Source organism: Scheffersomyces stipitis, chromosome 2 (genome assembly GCF_000209165.1).
Source record: "Scheffersomyces stipitis CBS 6054 chromosome 2, complete sequence".
NCBI lineage: Eukaryota > Fungi > Ascomycota > Pichiomycetes > Serinales > Debaryomycetaceae > Scheffersomyces > Scheffersomyces stipitis.
This window is the reverse complement of record NC_009042.1, coordinates 2,365,631-2,387,360: the sequence shown is the minus strand read 5'-3', so window position 1 is coordinate 2,387,360 and position 21,730 is coordinate 2,365,631. Positions and strand designations below refer to the sequence as shown.

General features: G+C 42.7%; 6 protein-coding genes across 6 annotated transcripts; all 6 read right to left on the bottom strand. All coding sequences in view use genetic code 12, as the record gives it.

Moving 5' to 3' along the window:
• Window positions 1–825: 825 nt before the first annotated feature.
• On the bottom strand, window positions 826–2,895 carry NOT5 (negative transcriptional regulator). Its single transcript, XM_001382646.1, has one exon. It carries the CDS (start codon window positions 2,731–2,733, stop codon window positions 901–903), a length of 1,833 nt encoding a protein of 610 aa, XP_001382683.2. The 5' UTR covers window positions 2,734–2,895; the 3' UTR covers window positions 826–900.
• A 219-nt stretch (window positions 2,896–3,114) lies between these two features.
• Window positions 3,115–3,749, bottom strand: PICST_70448 (protein-tyrosine-phosphatase). The gene is made up of 2 exons (XM_001382645.1): window positions 3,706–3,749; window positions 3,115–3,656 (listed from the first exon to the last, which is right to left on the bottom strand). The coding sequence occupies exon 2, from the start codon at window positions 3,641–3,643 to the stop codon at window positions 3,218–3,220; it is 426 nt and encodes a 141-aa protein (XP_001382682.2). The 5' UTR covers window positions 3,644–3,656; window positions 3,706–3,749; the 3' UTR covers window positions 3,115–3,217.
• Window positions 3,750–4,010: 261 nt separating this feature from the next.
• PICST_67102 (transcription regulatory protein GAL11) lies at window positions 4,011–7,891 on the bottom strand. The gene is made up of 3 exons (XM_001382644.1): window positions 6,543–7,891; window positions 5,016–6,461; window positions 4,011–4,979 (listed from the first exon to the last, which is right to left on the bottom strand). Exons 1-3 carry the CDS (start codon window positions 7,582–7,584, stop codon window positions 4,144–4,146), a joined length of 3,324 nt encoding a protein of 1,107 aa, XP_001382681.2. The 5' UTR covers window positions 7,585–7,891; the 3' UTR covers window positions 4,011–4,143.
• A 1,843-nt stretch (window positions 7,892–9,734) lies between these two features.
• DIP2 (beta transducin) lies at window positions 9,735–12,668 on the bottom strand (the record flags this gene model as incomplete). Its single annotated transcript, XM_001382643.1, has 1 exon — window positions 9,735–12,668. One exon carries the CDS (start codon window positions 12,666–12,668, stop codon window positions 9,735–9,737), a length of 2,934 nt encoding a protein of 977 aa, XP_001382680.2.
• Window positions 12,669–12,873: 205 nt separating this feature from the next.
• Window positions 12,874–19,065, bottom strand: PLB5 (phospholipase B3; the record flags this gene model as incomplete). Its single annotated transcript, XM_001382642.1, has 2 exons — window positions 12,874–14,932; window positions 18,998–19,065. The coding sequence occupies one exon, from the start codon at window positions 14,878–14,880 to the stop codon at window positions 12,931–12,933; it is 1,950 nt and encodes a 649-aa protein (XP_001382679.2).
• A 1,428-nt stretch (window positions 19,066–20,493) lies between these two features.
• CCR4 (Glucose-repressible alcohol dehydrogenase transcriptional effector (Cytoplasmic deadenylase) (Carbon catabolite repressor protein 4)) lies at window positions 20,494–21,720 on the bottom strand (the record flags this gene model as incomplete). Its single annotated transcript, XM_001382641.1, has 2 exons — window positions 20,494–21,500; window positions 21,618–21,720. The coding sequence occupies 2 exons, from the start codon at window positions 21,718–21,720 to the stop codon at window positions 20,494–20,496; spliced, it is 1,110 nt and encodes a 369-aa protein (XP_001382678.2).
• Window positions 21,721–21,730: the final 10 nt, after the last annotated feature.

The following is a 21,730-nucleotide window of genomic DNA, read 5'->3' as shown; positions in this document are numbered from 1 at the left end:
TTCATATTGTTCCATTTATTATTAGGCCTGGATCAACCATATTGTCTCACTTCCTGCACCGTTACTGGTGAACAATAAATTTTTCACTACATACAGAGCCCATATAGCTGCAACAGCTGGACGTACCATGTTGGATCTCTGCTCCTTAACTAAACGGCACGGATTCGTCAATATCTCCAAAGCCGGAGATCTTTGGAAATCGACACACGCATCAAACAAGTCGGTTGCGGCAGCAAGTCTGAGCCAGAGCCGCTTCACCAGCCCGATGTCTTAGTTCTGGGCATGTCACGTGCCCGAGTCGCCTCAGGAGCCCCATTCCCCATTCATTCACCTAATTCAATTCACTCCTTGACTACAAAAACCTAGCTACTCCCCGCTGGGTCTAGGCCTCGCCAAAGCTACACAAACTGAAGCTCAACAGACAGGAGCTTCACAAACAGCGACTCCTCACAGAACGTCGCGTATATCCAAAATACGACAAATACGACCTTGTTGCCACAGAGCCACCAGCTATGAGAAGGCTGAGCTTGGAGAAGTTCAATAATTGTGCGTGCAGGAATCAACTCTGAAATCGCCAATTCTCGTCTATTTCCCGTTGCTAGTTGACCGGTTGCAGATTCAGCCGGGATTCCAGAGTGAAACTATGGCAGATAATTTACTGGTTTCTTTTATCTGAATTTTGCAGCCGTTTCGGTTCTTGTTTCCTATAAGTATATACTGAATCTTATTGCTAACGAATTCCGTATCTTTGTCGTTATCATTCTTATTTCTACTTCTGTTTCTATTTCTTCTTCTCTAACTTTTATTCTCTCCCTACATACAATATGAATAATTACATTTATACTAAAATACATATACAACAGAGCTATGCTAACAAGACATGTAACAACTACAACCACCCTAAAATGTTTCTCTCAAGTTGTTGGTGAACTTGTAGTTTTCTCTTCTTCTGGTCAACCACGTCTTTTCGTAGTCAAAGTACTTGTAGTTCTCCTCCTTTTCTGAGTCGTCTACACTGTCCTGCTCTTCTTCTTTCTGGATAACCGACATCGAACGGTTCTTGCCTCCGTTCTTGGTGTCCTTCAAAAACCACTGCTTCAACTCGGTGTTGAAGATCCACCCACGTCTAGACAATTCTTGTGCCGAGTTCCACTTGGCCAAGTTGTCCACTCCTTCGCTGTAGTAGAAACAGAAGAACAACGTATCGTTGTCAAATTTTCTCATGATGTTGCTAGAATTCAACTCGTACATTGGCTCCTGGGGATAGTCGATGGACGAGGGATGCACGTTGACAGGAATATACTGTCTTGGCTTTTCGGCATCAAAAGAATCGGGGCAATTGAGCAATGACGACTCTAACAACGCAGCTATCGCCTGGAAGGGCAATGGGTTCTGTAATCTAGACTGAGGCAACGTCGTGAAACGTGACACAGTATCATACAAACCCTTGTACTCTTCTGTTCCGACAGGCAGTTGTGAGTTAGCGGGAGGTTGTTGCTGATGGTGCTGCTGGAGTTGAAGTTGGTTCTGAGCTGTTTGTGCTTGTATCAACTTAGGCGTGTCTTCCTCAGCTATCTTCAGATTGGTCACATTAGGAGATACGGAAGGTGACTTGTCGAGATGATTCAAGCCTGGAGGTGCTTTGCCCGAAACTACTGGCGAGGCACCTGATAAAGTAGCAGCTGACGCGGCAGGAGAGCCGGAAACAGCTGCCACCAGAGCGTTCATCTGAGCTGCCTTGATTACATTAGAGTAGGCAATTGGAGGAGGTGCTGGAGCAGGCACAATGTGAGCTTTTTTGGTAGGAGTGTTCCCTCCAGCAGCCGTAGAGCTGGGAGACGGCTTATGAGGAGTAGTAGTTGATGCAGCAGAAGTGGGAAGAGGCTTGGATTCAGGTTTTGCTGGAGTCACAGGCTCGTCTTTTCGTTCAGGAGCATCGATTTTAGGCTCGTATTCCTGGGTATCTACAGCCATTTGAGCTAGAGAACCCTGCACTTCTAAAGTAGCTTCGTCGTCTATCTCCAAGGCATCGTAGAAGTCGTCGTACTCAACATAGTCCTCCTCTTGGTTGTTTTCTACATAGTATTCTATGTCATCCTTGATGTCGTCAACCTTCTGGGGGTCCAAGCGGTCGTTCTCCAAGTTTCGTAAGATGCTCTCGAGTTTCGTCAAATGCGTGTTGTTACGTTCTATCTTGTATCTTTCGTCTTCTATAGACGACTGGATAGGAGCCTGGTTCAGAGACTTGGCTTTCTTCAATTGCACTAAGAGCAGGTTGACGTTCTGGTCTAATTCATCATTTTGCTGGTTCAACAAATCGATTATGTCGCTCACATAATTACAGGCATCAGCCCTTTTGGCATCTTCAGGGCCAAATCTCGATGATTTCGTCCTTTGACTCTGCAATTCTAATCCTTCGTTGGAAAACTGCTTAATTTTGGACGACTTCTCCAAATCTTTAAACTGGTCCATAGCATGCTCGATCTTGGTTCTGTTCTCTTGCAACAAGTCTTTGTCTAATTTAATACTTGAGTCACCAAGCCATTGTTTCAATTGGTCTCTCAGTCTCTGCAACTTCTTGATTTCTTTCTTCAAGTCTGACTCCAACTTCTCTTTTTGAGAACTGATTTCTGATGTCATCAACTTGTCGTATATGTCGTCAAACACCGACAACCCTTCGGCTATCTTTTTGTTCGTCTTGTCGAACTCTTGTTGTAGTTTTCTCGTACTCATATCGGCACTGGGGAAATCATTCACTATATGGAAATCAAGATTCCAGATGCTGGGGGGTTAGATGCGAATGCTGAAGCTATTACCAAAGAAAAGATGATCTCGGGTATATGCGGCAACTATCGTGATGCTTATGTATCTCAACAGGGAGTATCTGTTGTGTTGCCGTAGCGGTTGCTGTAATGGATTTAGGTAGTAAGCTACTGAGACCTACTAGCCAACATTTGTAGATGGTAAAACACTGTGGTCCCGTGACACAAGTTACCGGTGTGATGACAGAAGTTACGCATGACTATAAAAAGTGTGCATAAGTTCTCAGTACTAAGGATGGTTACTTTCATGGTATTCTAGTCTAACATTACAGCAACAAGCACTAGAAGGAGTCGGGTAGTTAGCAGTACACAGAGGTACTTAATTTGTAACAATAATCTAAAAAAATTATCTAAATGCTATTATATTCTAGTTATCTCTAATCTATTCTCTAGATCTACTTCTCACCTACAACCTGTTTCAAGAACTCTTCACTAAAATGGCATAATTGCTGGAAGTTGGTCTCAAACCCTCCAATTCCACCGTAATACGGATCTTCTACATACTTGCTGAACTGCGGGTCAGTGCTCCACTTGCCAAAAATCTCAACTACAGCTTTACTGTCTCTAGGTTTACTGTGCAACAAATCAGATTTGTTCAGTCCGTCCATACCAAGAACATAGTCAAACTTCTTGAAGTCTCCGGGAGTGATCTGCTGGGCTACATGGTTTACAGGAACTCCATGTTTTCGACACGTCTTGGCCGATCTGTGGTCGGGTGAATCACCCACATGCCATGGACCAGTTCCGTACGAATCAATAATATCGAAATGATCTGAATAGCCTAATTCTTTTACTTTGGCCCTGAAAATAGCCTCAGCCATGGGAGAACGACATCTACAAAGTTAGTACAAGCTAATACCAATTGATAAGCACAATTACATACATGTTTCCGAGACACACGAATGCCACCGAGATCTTCTTATCCTGCGACGTCATGTTGTTGTGGTGAATAGATTTGATAGAGTTGAATTTATCTGATAGAAATACCAATTCTAGTGCGATTTTCGGCTAGATGTCAAATCCTTTATATAATAAAGTTTGATAAGCACAAGATTTATTATACTTCTTGTATCCTAAAAGTTAAGAGATAAAATGCCAGATTTTGCTGTTATTTAAATACTAATCAGGCTCGATTTTTATAATTGAATTGACTTTGTAGCAACATTTACACCACAATACTATAATGATCTGTAAGAAACGTACTATTAAATAACAATATTAAAAGCGAACAAATAGTAATACTAAAATAACCAAGGAAATTTTGAACTAAAGAAAAGTATATGACATATTGCTAAAACAAAATGCCCTTTTGTAAATCTCATTATTGTATACTGGATACCACAAACTGCTTCCACTCGTCAAACGAAACTGGCTCATAAACATACTTGTAATCTTCTTCAGCGGTTCTGGCTTTCTTTTCCACAAACAAGTTCTCCAAGTCGTCGTCTTCGCTGCTTCTCTTGATACCACCGTTAGAAGAACCCTCAATGCCATTCACTTCGCCATTGACATTTCTTCTGTCTGATTCTTCTATGGCCAAGTTGGTACACCTCTCTATGATGTCGTTCGACACCAATTCCTTGATACTGTCTACCTGCCTGAATGCAGAAGTGATCGCATTTGGCTTGATCTCACAAGTCCATTCACCACCGTGAATAGCTGGTGACAATGGAGACTTGGCTGTCGGTTTACCGTTGACCAATGTAGGTGTTCTGGGTAACGTCGCGTCCTTGATGTCAACGAACGAGTCCTCGAGCTCAAGCAAGTTAGCCAACGAAGCATAGAAGAACTTTTCTGGATCGGAATTGGACAAATCTCTTCTCTTGGCCAGTTTCGAGTCATCCTTAGTGTTGATGAAAATATCAGCATCAGTTGCAGGAGCTCCACTACCCGTTGGAGTATTCTTAACTGGATAATTAGGTGATTGCCCTGTTGGGGTGTTCTTGTTACTGTGAGTGGCAGGATGTGGAGTTGGGATACTATTTGGAGTCTTGATGGAATTAGCCAAACTGCCTGGTGTAGCTGCGGTACCCGCAGGAGTAGGAATGCTAGTACCATTCACCAGACCCTTGGTAGAACCCTTTCTTCTCACTGCACTCGTCAGTGGTTTCTTTACCGGTGGAGGAATCTGCTTTGGAGTTTGTTTCAAATTATTAGCTTGAGGAGTAGTTTGTGTTGATGGCTGTGAGTTACCCATCATTGGAGAGGCACTCTGTGGCATCAATGGACTACTGCTGATAGCGCCTCTTTGTTGACCATTCGAACCCTGTGAAGGTGGAAGTCCTACGTTGGGCCAATTGTTAGCAGGACCAAGATTGGCCGGTTGGGGTTGTGCAATTGGTTGTTGCGGTTGAGGGAATTGAGCCTGGCGATTAATTGCCTGAGCTGGAGGCTGCGGAGCCTGTTGATTGCCCTGCTGCAGTCTTTGCATCTGCTGTCTTCTTATAGCAAACTGCTGCTTGACGTAGCCAAAGTGTCTCTCATATTGTGAGTTCAACTTTTCGATCAAATCTGGTCCAGCCAAGTAGATGCCTCTATGGAGGTTATCCATGATGTTCTTGGTCATGTATTTCATTTGTATCAACCTCTTCGTACCATTGGCGTCGCTGGTGAGAAGGAAGTAGTAACTGATGATACTATCTACGTTGGCAAAGTGTCTCGAGATCTTGATCATGCTCTCACGAACGGTGCTCTTATCCTCTGGAGAAAGCAAAGCAGAAACATCCTTCAATACCACATTGTCTTTCGATACTTCGTCTATCAACAGTTTTAATCTCTGTTTCATTTCATCAGTTAATGGTGGTAAGAAGGCAGCAGCGCTCTGTTGTTGCAGTGCCTGTGTTGCCTGCTGCTGAGACTGCTGCTGCTGTTGAGGCTGCTGGCTGACAGTATTCAAGTTGTTTGGACCATTGTTAGCAAAGGAAGCATTAACATTATTCATTTGCATACTTGAAGCTGGTCTCTGGTTCAACACAGGAGAAGACATCGGGTTCATTTGCGGCTGTGGTTGCGATTGAGGCTTCATCATTTGTGCTTGATTCACAGGCATGTTGCCTATTAAAGGCAGCTGCTGCGGAATCTGAGGTGGAACTTCCAGAATTGGCGCAGCTGGGGGCTGTTGCTGTTTCATCTGGTTCTGTTGCTGCTGAAGGCGGTTCTGTGGAACAGCTGCGAAATTACTACCGTTATTAGCTGAACCACCTACATTCATTGCCGTGCCTGCATTACTGCTGTTATTACTGTTGTTTCTCATTGCCATCTCATTTTTCCATTGTTGAGCCTTCTGGTGCTGGATATACCGTCTAATAAAGCTCTCCTTCTGGCTCTGGTCAAGATCACTCACAATTGTGTTATTGGAGCGTAAACGACTCAATAATGTCATCGCGGCTGGACTGTACTTCATGATATCCTGAGGAGTGATAGGGAAATCAGGTGCTTTAGGCTGGTTCTGTTGCTGTTGCTGCTGAGCCTGTTGACTTTGCATTGGTTGTTGATGTCCCTGTAATGGAGACAGTTGCATAGGAGCAGGCAACGGAGTCTGCTGTGGTTGTTGCATCATTTGAGGTCCATTCGCCATAGCATTTCTCTGCTGTTGTTGCTGCTGTTGAGCTTGCTGTTGCTGCTGAGCCTGTTGTCTCGCTAATAACTGTTGCTTCTGTTGTGGGTTCAAGTTGTTGATGTTGAAGTTGCCAATATTATTGTTACTGTTCATTAGGTTACCATTGTTAGGAGCATTATTGGGGTTCGCATTGCCCATGTTGGGACTCATGCTTGCGCCCATAACTTGTTGAGGTTGCTGTTGCTGCTGTTGTCTCTGTGGCGGAATCTGGGACACCTGTGACTGTTGGTTCTGATTTCTCTGCTGGTTTTGCATCTGGTTGATCTTCTGTTGTTGCTGCTGTCGATATACCAAGTGGATATGTGTGTTGTGTATATCCTTGATGATGGAAACAGCCGAATTTGGAATGATCTTCTTTTGCAAACAGTCGAATACCTGGTTCCACGTAGAGACTCCTGGAGGAAGATTGGGGATTTTGGCCAACAACGCGTTTGGGATCGGGGAATTCTTGACGATCTGCTGGATCTGCTGGAGATTGGCAGGGGTATTGGCTCCAGCTGGCTGTTGCACTTGGTTCAGTTGTTGTTGTTGTTGTTGTTGCTGCTGTCGTTGTTGTTGATTCTGCTGTTGAGTTTGATTCTGACTCTGGTTCTGCTGATGTGACTGTTGTCCATTAGGCTGTGGTAGCTGGCCATTAGGCTGACCCATATTGTTGCCACGCATCTGGGCCTGGATCTGAGCTGCCAGCTGTTGTCTTGCTTGAGCCTGCTGCTGAAGGAAGTTGAGGTTCTGGGCATTCATGGGTTGGTTCTGGTTACGAGCTACATTTCCAGCACCGGGGATATTCTGTTGAGGCAATTGTTGACGAGGTAACTGTTGCTGTTGCTGTTGCTGCTGTTGCTGCTGCTGCTGAGCTTGTTGCTGTTGTTGTTGTGGACGTCCGGGCACGCCTCGGACCGACGAGCGGAGCTGTTCGATCTTCTGTTTGATAAGACGAAGGTACTCGTCGCGGGACGAAGATCTCATGAAGGTGTATTTCTCGAACTCCCTGGCTATAGCAGCACCTCTCTGTGGATCGTAGTTAACTCCTTGCATCTCACGCAAAGCATTGGTAAGAAACTGGACCACTTTTTCACGTTCGGCCACGGCATACATCAGATGCCAGGTGCTCATGCCCTGTTGGGGCTGTTGCATGTTGTTCATGGCAGCAAGATAAGCGATACGATGTCTATAGTGGTGGCAATATCTGCTGTAGAAAGTAGAAGATGTGGTGGGGTGTTTGGGTGGAGATGTGGTGAAGTGGGGTCAACGGTGAGGATTGATTCTGATTAACTATGTGAAATTTTAGCACCGAGCACTATTTGTATGAGATTTATAGTGGATAGTGGCAGCACTAGCAATGGCGGGTAATGATCCGGACGTGGGTGACTGATGGCAGAAACAGTCTTGGTTGTGGGTGGTATTGGCTATGGGTATGAGGTTAGTCCGTGGTATCTACAAAAATGAAAAGTGCTCAAACGAAGAAGAGTGAAATCTAAATAAATATTGTAAGCAAACTGTGTGCCTAAAAAAGCGAAAAGTTTGAGGGTTTGCAAATAACGGATGACACTCAAAATAGACGGCTAGCGTAGGGAAAAAAAGAGTGCCATTAAAAGTGAGACTACTCAATACAAAATTTGGGACGCGGAACAGTCTGAAGCTGCGTATCCCAGCGAATTGCACGGTCTAGCGGTGTTCCTGACGTGGTGGTACAGTTGTAGTGGTGGAATCGGTTCAAGTTTAGTCCGTAGAGACAACTGCCGTCTACCTGGTTTTTTTTAGTGCAGTCTACTAATGTGAGAATAGTACGCTAATAGAGTTTTATTAGGTGCGAATTTTCACGGTCGGTACTTCTATTTTCTGTGGTACTTCTATTGCTAGATTAGTTTCTACTGCCGTATTTACTAGAAGTAAGTCGAATGGTCTTATAGTCTACCATGGCACAATTCCATGTCTGTATGTCATTGGTAAGCTTAGCCTTGCCACTTCTTGGATACAAGTGTTCATTCGCTAGTCTAGTCTTGACACCTCTCTGACGAGACTAGACTAGTGAGACATTAGTGAGACGATAAAAAATTATCGGCCTACATCTACTACAACAATCACTTTCCACAATAATAATTACAACGAGGGCGAAGTCTGGTCATACTAACTCCGACGTAGAAACAGACAAGAATAGGGCTGTGGCATTGAAAAGTGACAATTATGGCCATCTACGTTCTCTTTTTGAAACCATTTCTGCCCACGCGAGACTTGAAAACCCATCTCCACTATATTTTCCAAGACCACCATCCTAAACAATCTAGTATTTCCATCGTAATCGCAATCCCGCGGCAAAAACTGCCGATTGACTCTAATGTGCCCACTTCGGAGTGTTCCCGATCCTCCGAAACTCTATCCTCTCCTGTTTCTGATTCGTCAACTGGACTGCCCTTGGCAGATATCGGTGCCAACCCCACTGTTCCGCAATTTTTCACTTGCTTGGGCCACTCGCGGAAACGGTTTCTGTTAAGGGCTTCTCCAGGCTTTGTTCTCGCTAAGATAGCAAAGTCCTTCTCCTCTATCTTCTACCGAGAGGGGTTCCTTTATCTCCAGGCTTGCCAGCTTCTTTTTGTCTTCCGAACGGCATTGGTTATCGCTAACATGCGTTCCTCCCGACTTAGATCTTCTTCCTGCAGCTAGCCACCTATCTGATCTGATGCAACATTAATCGTACTCTAAATTCACGGGAACTCTGGGTAGCCTCCACAGCCTTTCACCTGTAGCTGATCTCCCCTCAATCGTTGTTCATTCGAATTCCAGTGATAAGCTTCTGTAGACTACTGGTGACACAAACGATGACGTAGGTCCAAACAATATTTTTTCAGCCGTATCTCGGTCTTTTGCACTACCCAGCCAGGCCACAAGCCGAGCCGCCACACAATGGTAGTATTAGAACACAATGGTGCTGGTACTAGGTCAAAGTCTCGATACATCACGACATTTTTTGATATTTTGAAAGAAAGAGCCATCCGCAGCAAGATTTGCCCGATTATTTTTTGACTGTACAGTTTAATTTTTGAGTTTAGCCTCGTCTTCAGCTGGTGAAACCAGTAGCATCAGTACTATTCGCTCAAACCTCAAGTCCAACAGGAAGAAGGAATAGCCGCAACTTCGGATTCCAAAGGAACTTCCGCGTTAAAAACCATATACCTCGATTGCTCTCTAATCATATTTTGGTCTAGATTAAATTTCATAATTTGCGCCCTCAGTCTTATCTACATTTTCGCAGCCATTCTAATGTGCATGCATTTTTGTTATCCCTATACAGATATCTATATCGTTGCAAAAGTTCTCTTGGCTGCCTTCTTGTCTTCGTACTCTCTTTGCTCAGCTTCGTCTATAAACTCAGTCTCGTGGGTTAACTTCCATTGTTGTTTCGCGAACCTTAACCCTTGCGTATTGACACCCAATTGCTTACAGGTCTGCAGCAACTCGTCTCTCAACTGTTCTTTTACCTTCAACATCTGGTTTTTGATTTGAGGATCTTTCTGACTGATTAATTCCTTAGCATTGGATTGGATAACAAAGAACAAGATCTTGCAAATCAAGGACATGTTCACAACGTTGGTCTTAACATGTTCCTTGCTGGTCCAGATTTCAATGAACTTCAACAAACGAAGCGAGTATGAAAATGGAAGGACCAAAAGAGCATCGTCCAATTGCGCAGACCTGATCTTGGAAATAACGCTAAGTACGTATTCTTGTCCTGACATATTGTATGCTAACAAGATTGAGTTTGAAGTTGGCTTCACTGGAAGAACAGCACCACTAGTCTTTATGTAGTTCTTCAATAGGAGCTGGTACTCTTCGTCGGCTTCGACATCTTCAATACCAATATCCATAGCCTCCATCAATTTTTCACCTGCCTTCAAGGTTTCCATGGTTTGTCTACTTACCTTAGTAACTTCATCCATTTCTTCGTCATCTTCCTCGTTTTCACGCACTGGAGCTTCGTCGTCTTCTAATGAGTCCAATAACGTGTTCTCGTACAATTCGTCCATTTCCTTTTCTCTTTCTTCCTCAAGGAAGACCTGATCATCGGTAGCCAGCCATAATCTGATCGAATGATCATGAGAAGCAGTGACCATGAACAAGCCATCATTACTGACACTCAAGCACCATACTTCAGATTGGTGGGCAGCAAGCTTCTGGATACACTCAAACTTATCACCATCCCAATACTTAATTAACCCATCTTTGCCTGAAGAGAAGAAATGGTGAGTTTCACCAATAAATCTGACATTCATGATCGAATCTTGGTGACCAAAAATAGAACGATGACAATCCCCAAAGTCCAAACCCCAGATCTTGATGTTCTTGTCAGCTGAAGAAGTGATGATCAATTTAGAATCGAAGGAGATATCGATCGACAAAACTGGCAATTTGTGACCGTATAATGTAAGGAACAACTTCAAGCTGTCAAAGAAAACAACCTGGACATTGTTGTTCAATAACGAAATTGCCAAGTACTTGGCATCAGGAGAAATTTTGACACACAAAACGTCCTCATTAAGTTCTAAGGTTTGTGTGTGGACTAATTTCAAGTTCGAAATTGTCGTATTTGTGCCTGGGATTACCTCTTGTTCAACGTTGAAGTTCCAAAATTTAACAGATTTATCGTTACCACCAGTAACTAAAGTCTTTCCATCTGGAGTCAAATCCAAAGACCAAATAGCAGACCCATTTTCGTCTTCTTTGTTACCATTTGCTATCATGGAGTTGCCTGAATCATGAGCCTTCTCGACTTTATCTACCAAAGAAGATGATGCAAGATCGTACAACTCCAAATCACCATTCTTGTAGCCTACGACAACCAATGTGCCACCAGGTAAGAACTTACAACATAATGCGTAACCCCCTTCCAATGCAAACGATCTAATGACGTTAGTAGTCTTGATATTCCAGATCTTCAATTCACCGTTAGATGCAGTGGCTAACAACTTGGAATCGGATGAGATGTCCATGGCTCTGATGTCAGTCCTATGACCTAGTAAGTCGATCGAGTGCTGTTTGACAGAATATATGTCAGAAGCGGACGCTTTTTTGAACAGTTCTGGAACTGGGATGTTATGATATTCTATGCTGTTATTGGTTAATGAAATCAAGATATCAAGCTTCTTGCTCGACTTGGCTACCCAAGTACAAGACTTGATCTTAGAGACGGTTCTTAATGTGGTGAATGGAGAGATGGTCATGGCAACTTCTGCTTCCTGTATCGATTGCAAGATCTCATTGTCTTCGTAGCCCTTTTCGCGAAGTCTTTTTGTTCTTCTTGCAATACCCTTCTTAATTTCGTCAGACGATCTGACTCGGAAGATTTCTATAGTTCTATCAGCGTTCTGGAGAGAGAACAACTCTACAATAGAAGTTGAACTCTTGATGTACTTGAACAGAATTTCATTACATCTGGCTTTGCTTTGCTTTTCAAATAAACCTTTTTCTACAATTTTCTGTGTGTCTGGTTGAGTGAGGTCAATAGCCCACACTTTGACTTGATCCTTATTGCCGGAAGTGATGGCCAAGTTCTTGGACTTATTTATGCCGAGAGACCAACATTCGTTACTATGAGCTAAGTGGGTCTCGATACATTGCTGACTCTTCAACTCCCACAATTTGATCAACCCATCCTTGGAAACAGATAACAAATAGTCTTCCATTTCATCACTGACTTCCTCCAGTTCATTCTCGGAAAGAAATGCTACGCCGGTGATTTGGCTCTTATGACCCTTCAATTTGAACAAACCTTCTTCTCCTACAAGATCCCACAAAATTATGGTAGAGTCTGAGGATCCAGAACACAATCTGGTACCACTTCTGTCAAATTTCAAAAGACTTATAGCTGATTTATGTCCCAGGAAGTTAATGATAACCAGGCCCGAAGTGAGATCCCATAACTTGATCGATCCATCAAGATGGCCAGCTGCTAGGATGTTCGTATCACTATGGTGGGCTAAGTATGTTACAGGTGATGGAGGATGAGAAGTAGGGGCATTAGAAGCCCCAGGAGTCAATCCATCTCTTAACCTTTGAAGAATTTCCCCTGTCTTGATATCCCAAACCAAGATCTCTTCAAGAGCTGATGAGATGGCACGACCATTAGATTTGGCAGATTGAGAGTCCGAAGGTGGAAGCCACAAGATATTAGACTGTGAAGTTATAACTCCAAAGCACTTCTCTTGGTCATAACGATCGTAAGACTTGACCATGGTTGTGTCTGTTAATTACTTGCACCGTAAACTTCTTCTTTAACATCACTTTCTACCATACAAATTTATTTGATTTTTTTTCAAGCTCTGCTCTGCTCACTGCTCTGCGCTGCAGATTGAAAATTCACGTGACACTTCACGTGATTGGTTGCAAAATTATGCGTCTTATGTAAGTCATTTTCTGTTTCCTGTTAGACAAAGAAATGAAGTATCCACCTATTTTTTATTATAATATATAAGATACTAAAATGATATACTTTGATTAAAATAGGAACATAAACTCTAATGCATGTACGAAAAACAGTGCAATCGACCACGTGATTACAGCGCGGTGCTGCCCACCACTTTTTTTGGTGGTGCTTGAAGTGGTTGTTGCTTCGGCAGTAGCTGATGATTGCTCTGGCAACTCTGAATGCGAACTAGTAGCGATCGAAGCCAAAGTGGTATAACTTTCCAAATCAACAGTGGCAGAAGCAGCCCCTTTTTCACCACCCCTCCAGCAGTATTGGTCGAAACATTCTTTACATTCCTCCGATTGTTCCAACCCAAGTCTCTCCTGAGATCTTCTTATGATAGCACACCCTACGCACCTAGCCCAGTTGTCATCATCGCTGAAATTTCCTCTAGAAGAGACCTCAAATCCATTTTGAATCATGGATCTCACCTCGTCATCATCATACGACATCTTGAATGTCGAAGTGTTGGAATTATAAGAAAATCTCTGGTTCGTCAACTGTACCACCAATGGGATATCAGTTACATTGAGGTCGGGATTCCCATGGAAATTGAGTAAATTTGTCATATTTTCAGCATCACAGCCAAAGAAAGTAGGACGCTGGTTGAGACCTTGATCAAGGAAATCATCTACTCCAGGCACAAACGGGAATGGAGTACCTCTTCCCTGGTCAGAAAACTGCCGCAAATAAGTGTACGAAATCGATGTTCCGTTTGGCCAGCTTTGCTCGGTATCGGCAGAATTGTCATAAGCAAAGATTATATCTAACTTTCTATCTGGTTGGATGAGTGGATAATATGGAACATTTTGTAAATCTTCACCTCCGTCAACGAGATACAAAGTGTTGTTCAATACGATATTTATCAGTGCAGCTGTTTCAACACGTCTGAAAGGGTTCGGAAAATAGAGAGCAATATCAACTTCAGCGTGGCTCACACGACTGAGAATGTCATTGATAACTGACTTAATGGCATCCGGAATTCCTGTACCATTCAATTGCAAGATAAATTGGTTAAACAAGGAAGAGGAGGTCCCCATAATGAATCCAGCATTATCAAAGTTGACTATACAACTGTCTGAGTTATTTGGGGTACCATTGTCCATGTATGAGCCTAAGAACTGTACATCACTAAAACTGTTCAATGATGGATCCCAGGATCCAAGTTCGTAGGGACTAACTTCAAAAACAGTTGAATTTTCGTTGATAATATACGATCCTGGAGTTCTGCCGTTGGCAACTACAATAGGGTAGGGCATCAGATGATCTTGGAAACTTGACAAGTTCCTGATGCTGGACCAGGTAACATTTTCTCCACTGTTATCGTCTGGGAAAAACTGATGCGAAAGAGCTCTTCCCCAGACATCGGTGATCGAGGCATTAAACCCGGCATCCATCTTGGCCAGAACAGCTTCCTCAATGTCCGTATAGTACTGCACGGTACCAAATATATTGATACCAGAGGGATTAATGATGGAATCTTCCAAGTTCCAAATGTTGATGTCTCCGTTGAGAACATCTTCAATAGATATGAAGTCATTGAGTACCACCAGCCCTACAAGCCAGCTTCCTCCAGAGAGTCCGGACATGTAAGTTGCACTTTGTAGAAGCCCTCCCAAGCCATTGGACTTGGCTCCAGAGTATCTGCTGTCGAGCCCAAGCATTTCTCCTGCTCCGCATAACATGGCTCTATATCCTCCGCCACTAAAGGCTAAGCCTAAAGTGATATTGTGCTCACTAGAGTAGTCATTGATGAATTTTTCAGCATCGAAATTGGAGAGGTTAGCTCTGTCGTTCAAGAATGTGATTAAATTTTTATTGGTGACTGCCTGTCTTTGTTGGATGTACAGCTTCTCGTTATCAGAAATGTTGCTAGCTTCTCTAACAATAGCATGGTCAGGACATGTGGCTGGGAATGGAGCATATGGGTTTCTGTCTGGCTGAGAAAAGAAGGTGAAGTTGAAAATACTCGATATCATGTCGCCAGACCCTGAATCATTGGAGCTGTCAGAGCTGGAATCAGAGGAACTGCTTTGCCAGGGCCATTTCCAACAGGCTGCTGGTATAAGCAAGTAAAGCAAAAAGAAAGCTAGAAGTGACTTCTGTGCCATAGTCTACTAGTATATGTAGTGAATGTGTTTGCAATTCAAAGGAAAGAAAGCTATTGCATAAGTTGAAAATCTGGGGAGGTTATCAAGTAACTTCTATATGGAGATGAGGTGATGTTATTATCTAAAGTGATGCAATATTCTATACATAATGCATCAAAGAAAATGTTCTATGCGTATTATTATTTACCAGTGTTCCTAACTTCTGTGAGACAAGAATCTCTGCTCTCCACCTTGAGTTCAGTAATACTCACTCTGTCATCCACCATTGAGTTCATAACTAGAGCTGGGTTGGGTTCTGGCCAACAGTTGGGCCTGCACCGGAGCCATTTGTTTGTATTTGAGATTAAAATAAGTTCTCAGGTGCCCCTATTGGGAATGCGCAAACTCAAAATTTCACTAAGGGGCTGCGAAAATTCCAAAATGCTTTCATATAATCTGGATAAGCATATTAGAAACTTGAAGCTACACGATTTTTTGTCTCAAAAATCTGTACTGTTTATATTTGTTTAGCTTCTAATTTTCTATATTTAACATCTAGGTTGCATGTAAAGCATTTGTAGCCTTTCCAGAATTATGGAATTATGACTTTCTTGTGGCTTTCACTACTATGGGGATCATTCCACCAGTAGAGATGGTGAAGTGTCTGTGCTTCAAGGCTATAATGAAGCATCTAATGGTTCCCGCATGTGAAGTAGTCGAAACGAACGAGTGCTTGTGAGACTTGGCTCTATCTACTCCTCCATGGGCAGCCAAATCTTCGTCAAAAAGCAGATGTAAGAACTTGGAAACTCGCACAGTTTGTTCCAACATAGTTTCTCTGTAGTCGGATTGAAATAAAGTATCTTCTTCAGTCACATCTTCTGGCAAAACGAAGCCATATTCACCAAATCTTTCTTCTATCACTGTCTTAGTTGACCTCTTGTCACACAAGTTGACTCCAAGAGTTTCACGTATACTTTCAGCTACAATCGGTTTGATGTCTCTAGGTTTGATATCGTCCCATGTGTGAACCAAAGTACGACTGGATCTCTGTAATGGTGAAACGTAAAACTTTGAGGGAATGGGAGCACCTTTTTCAATCTCTCTCTTCCATGCTTCCTTATTCTCTTTGGCCTGAGCTATTCCCAAATCGGTTAAGTTGGAGTCTGGAGCCCAGATTATTTCTCCGTCAGTTTTGAGCGAGTGCCATTTTCTCTTCCATTCTTCAACACCGTATTTGTTGACACATACGTTGTGGTATCCTTGACCATGTCTAGCAAAGAAAATGAGCTTGTATATTTCGTTGTCGTTGGCTGCTTCGTTCAACTGTTTCAAGTCAGCAATCAATTCTGGCCAGCTCTTCGTTCTACCGAAATCTTCCAAAGCGTAGTTGAACACAGAGTCGTCCGTTTCTGGGTGAGATTGTCTGAAAAATCCTTCGACTACTTCGAAGTCCCAAGGATATATATAGTTTCCGTTGTCGTCTTTTTGATCTTTGACCTTCTCGAAGTATTCATAGTATTCTCTTTCGGCCTCGAGCTCTCCGTGTGCATCTTCATAATCGTTCTGAGTTGGAATTAACAACGACATTTTATTAACTTCAACTTCAATTAGCCAACTAACCAAGGTGTATGTTCCTGAACAATGCCTCTTTTGTCGAAGGCAATCGGTACTGCTTGAATTTTCTCTTTATGTATAACACGTCTCGAATTTGGCTGCGGATCAAAGCTCGGATAAATTTTTGCCGGAACAATCATCGGAGTGCTGGATGCAGCATGTAGCTATCGATAACTAGTGTCTGAAAAGTCACAAAAGTCTGAATCTACAGTAGAATAAGCAGTCAGAATTACAAATAATTAGTATGATCTAGATCGTGGTTCGAACTGTAAAGCTATAAAAAGATAAGTAGAATTCGTTAGAAGTAACTGTATGAGTAAACGTTAACAGAAAAACCAAACAGTAAAAATACAACCATACCTATTCGGCTTCGGAGTAGTAATAATTAATAATATACATATGTTTGAAATGTAGAACTGGCGAATCTGACCTCTCACGTCTTCCTCGATGGTCCAGTCTTGAAGTCTGGCTTGAAGTCTGGCTTCTTAGCACCACTTTTCTTGACCTGGAACTTGGTAATGAGTGGAATGTGATCCGATGGGAAATGGGCGTCGGGGAAACCAATGCAGTGGCTGATATAGTCCTGGTCAAGATTACCCAACAACCCCTTAACTTGTAACGTAGAAGTCGAGTACCAGATGTAATCAATGACATCAGTAAATCCTGGCGAGAAGTTTGTAAACGATAAATCCACAACATTGCTATAGGTGGATTTCAACTTGAAAATACTACGGAAGCCTTCATCAGTAAACTTACCATAATCTTTGCCATTCAAGTCATCATGTTTAGAAACTGAACCAGTAGAGAACAATTGGTATACTGCACTGTCTTCAACGGAATTAAAATCACCACAGATGATTAATGACGAGTTCTTGATATCATCAAGCGAATTCGTATGCTGAAACTTCTTCAAAATACCTTGCAATTCTTCCAACAAAATACCCACTTGCAATGCCTTGACATCGTTGAAAGCAGGATCCCAATGCAAATGTGTATTGACGATGACAATTTTTTCACCTGAGTCGTTGTGCTGCATGAACGTGATCAATGCAACATTATCCTTGTTCATGAATCTATTAAATAAATCTTTTGTCTTCTTGTATTTGTCAGAGCCCATGCAGACACTGTTGTACTCGAAGTTCTGCTTTTGAAGCAAGGTGAATTTATTGGTCTTGTAGAAAGTAGCACAACCATCAACTTTCTTGGCATCGGCTTCAGTCATGGTCTTGGATCTTGTCTTGTTGAAGAAGAGACCCTTGTAGCCCTTCTCTTCCATAAGGGGCACCCAGAACTCGTTGTAGGTTCTGGTTTCCACTTCTTGCATACAAATAATATCACTGCCGTAGTTGAGGATTTCTTCCTTCAAGCGGTTTCTTCTGTATTCCCAATCAAGGGCCCACGAAGGTGTGTACTTGTACATCTTAGATGGTGCGTAGTGTTGACATAAGGTATTATAGGACATCAAAGTGAATGAATCTGGAGATTCTGTTTCGTTGGCATAAGCTTCAGGGTTGGTGGCTGGATCGATTATCTCTCCATCATCTTCCAAGAGAAGCCATTGTCGTGGCTTTGGAGTCAAGATTGGAGGGCGCACATCTCTCAAATTGGCAATCAACTCCTTGGTTCCCTTTTCGGAAATCAAGTTCGCAATGTTCAAATCCAAGGGATTGCCTTCGATACCTAAGAACAATAACTCGATTAAGTTGCCGAACTCGTTTGGTAAAGTCTTGATATTGTTGTCGAATAAGTAGAGGTATCTCAAGTTGTAACATAACCCTAATTCTGGAGGAACTTCACTGATTCTGTTGTGAGACAAGTCTAACGTTCTCAAGCTTCTCAATTTACCTATTATGGGAGGAATGGAAGTCAACTTATTGTTGTTGATATACAATGATTCCAAAAAGTCGTAATGAAAGAGCTTTGGCGACAAATTTACTAGTCCCTGTCCACTCAAGTCCAACTGGCACCATAACTGCCTTCCTTGGGTCTTCAATCTCATTCTCTGTTCTTCCTGAGTGTGATCATCATCCATATCGTGAGCAAGCTTTTTGTTGTGCAACAAGGCAGAGCTGGCAATGGGAGTGTTCGATCCACCAGTATTGTTGGCTTTTATACTCTTTTCTTGTTCTTCTACAGCAGTCATGACTTGGCGTGTTGCCTCCACCAAACTAACCGACTTGACTTCACTGTATGGGTTCTTGTTCTTCCTCGAGTTAGAAGCATACTGTCTGGCATAGTAATGGGGAATATTGGCATTTCTCGACAACTGGCACAATTGAAGTTGGTGTTGCCAGTATATAGTATTAGCGTTATCTACGTTGATCATGGTGTGTTTCTGTAAAGGAGCTGGTTGTTGTTGCTGAACTTGCTGTTGCTGGGCATGTTGCACTTGCTGTTGGATCTGGGCTTGTTGTTGCTGCTGTTGCTGCTGTTGCTGCTGCTGCTGCTGTTGCTGCTGGACCTGTTGCTGTTGCTGCTGAACTTGCTGCTGTTGTTGTTGTTGAGCCTGAGCCTGTGCCTGTGCTTGTAAAGTTGCCTGTTGCTGGCTGTAGAACTGCTGCTGGTGTGGCTGTTGAAGATGCGGAGGCTGCCTTGGAATCTGCTGCTGTTGGGGAGGCTGATACTGCTGTTGTAGCTGGGCATGCTGCTGAGTCTGCTGGTATGGCTGCTGCAATTGCAGTGTTGTCTGAGACTGTTGCTGCGATTGCTGGAACTGAGGAAAGAACTGCTGTTGCAAATGTGGAGGTTGTTGTGCTCTCTGGTAGTTGCTCGAGTAAAGTCCTTGGTTGATACCATCGTTATAGGAATCAGTCTGTTGCTGCTGGCCACCAAAGTTTCCAGAAGGCTGTTGTTGCTGTTGTTGAGGCTGCTGAGTTTGGCCCTGTTGCAACTGCTGGAGCAATATCTGCTGTGCTTGCAAGTTACCCTGGGGTTGGCCCTGGAGCGGACCCTGTTGGTATTTGGAGTTGACGTTCATTCAGCGACTTTCATATAATATGGAATTCTTGACTGCAATGATAAGTTGAAATGATGAAATTGTTACTGAGACAAAGCTTGGAATACGGATAGAAAACTAGTAGTAATAATGTTATATCGTTAGTATATTCGTACTCCGTGGTTGTTGTGGCTGCTGCTGTTTTAAATTGCAATTGTTATTGTATATGTGAATTTGATGGGTTCTTTTTCTTCACCTTCGTTCAATTCTAAGAGTTCAATTGAGTTGATTCACTGCTTGAGTTGGTGGCGAAAGGCTGTTGTTCGGTTCGTTTTTTGGTTTAAACCGTCCTCCTAGCTTTCTGGCAGTTTCTCGCGTGTCTTCTGAAGCTGCCAGCTCGTTCTGTTGACTATGTTTTGTTGTATTGTGATGAATTCCACAGGTTCTAGATTTTTCGATCGTTTTGATATCCAGCAAACCCAGACTGAGAATGGGAAATTTTTTTTGTTCGCCAACACCCTTCTTTGGCGGTACGTGCACGACCAGCTCCCTTGACATCTGGCGATAGCGATTGCAAAATGGTTAGCATATCACTTAACACCACAATTCGGGAGCTATTGATTTTGTTTGACTTGGACCGTAATTTGTGAAATATGTTTGTTTTGATAGAGTGGAGCTCGTTCTTGCTGTTTTTTTTTGCGTTTCAACTCTTTTGCCGTTCAGAGAGGGAAATCCCTCTTATTAGTTATAATTGTATTATATTTGTGCGGCTCGATTGCAAAAATCTGAAAATTTCACCGTGTTTCCAAGGAATTAGAATATTTACAATGGTTTGTCAATGAATGCTAGTGGTTGAGTCCTGATGAAACTCAACAGCATTCTTTTATTAACTTCTTGCACTTTTTTTTACATTATTGTCCATGTTTCTTGTATATGAATAAATAAGTTGACTAAATATAACACAACTCAGCCACCAACGGGATATGATCCGAAGGGAATTGTTTATTAGGGAATCCGAGAACCTTTTCGTCCAGACAATAATTGGTGTCGACACCACTTAGAACTCGCATGATCTTAAACTTGTCCTTATTGATGAACATATGGTCCAAGACATCGGTAAGGCTCCGAGTAAAACTGGTAAAGGACATCTTTTTTTCCCTCAGCATCTCTTCAAAGATATTGTAGAGATGGAATTGATTGTGGATATGGTTAGTTTCAGTTACAAGACTGTTACCTCTGCCGTAGTCTAGACCATCAAATTCAGGATAGTCACTGAGATTGATGCTGTGATAGTCTGCTCCATCGGAATCAAGCAACTTGAACACTGTCGACTGGTAGTTGGAATTAAGGTCACCCATCAAGATAATGTGAGGATCAGGTACATCGATAAACTCTTCAAGAATGTTGAGTAAGATCTTGGTCTGAAGTACTTTGACATCATTAAATTGCGGTGACCAATACAAATGAGTGGTGGCAACATAGACATAACGGTGGGATATAAAGTCATAGAGTTTTAAGACAATGGCCACAGTGTTACGAGAGACCAACCGTGTAACCATGTCATTAGTCATAGTGTACTGTTGCGGCCTGTTTTTGACGTATTCGCCAATGTTGACCATAGTCTTGTCTAATACTGTGAACCTGTTGGTGTTAATGAAAATACCAACACCATCGATGTGCTCGTTAGGACGATCAGCCCAATACTTTGGAAGCAGTTTCTTCATATAGAAGCTGGAGTAGTTGGGACTTGGGAAACCGACTGACCAATAGGAGTTGTACACTGAACACTCCATCTCCTGGAAACACATGATGTCACACTGGAACTGGGATATAGTTTTGTTGATCAACGGGAACCTGTAATCAGACCAGCTGAGGAAGTTCTGGTCCAAATAGCCGTAAACCTGGTTCCAGATGTAGTGTTGCGAGAGGAGGTTGTAAGTCATGATGGTAAAGCAGTCTTCGGACCTGTTACTACGAGTGAAACTACCATTAGTACTATTAATACCATTGGTACCATTACCAGTGCCATTAGTATAATTGGCAGCATTCGTACCATTAGCTTCAATACCATTACAATACTTAGTACCACCAGAAGTATTAGCATCACCAGCACCATGGACGTTGATCCAGTGTCGGTACCTCGTGGCGTCGTAGTCTTGGGGTAGATGATCTAGCATTGTGGACAGA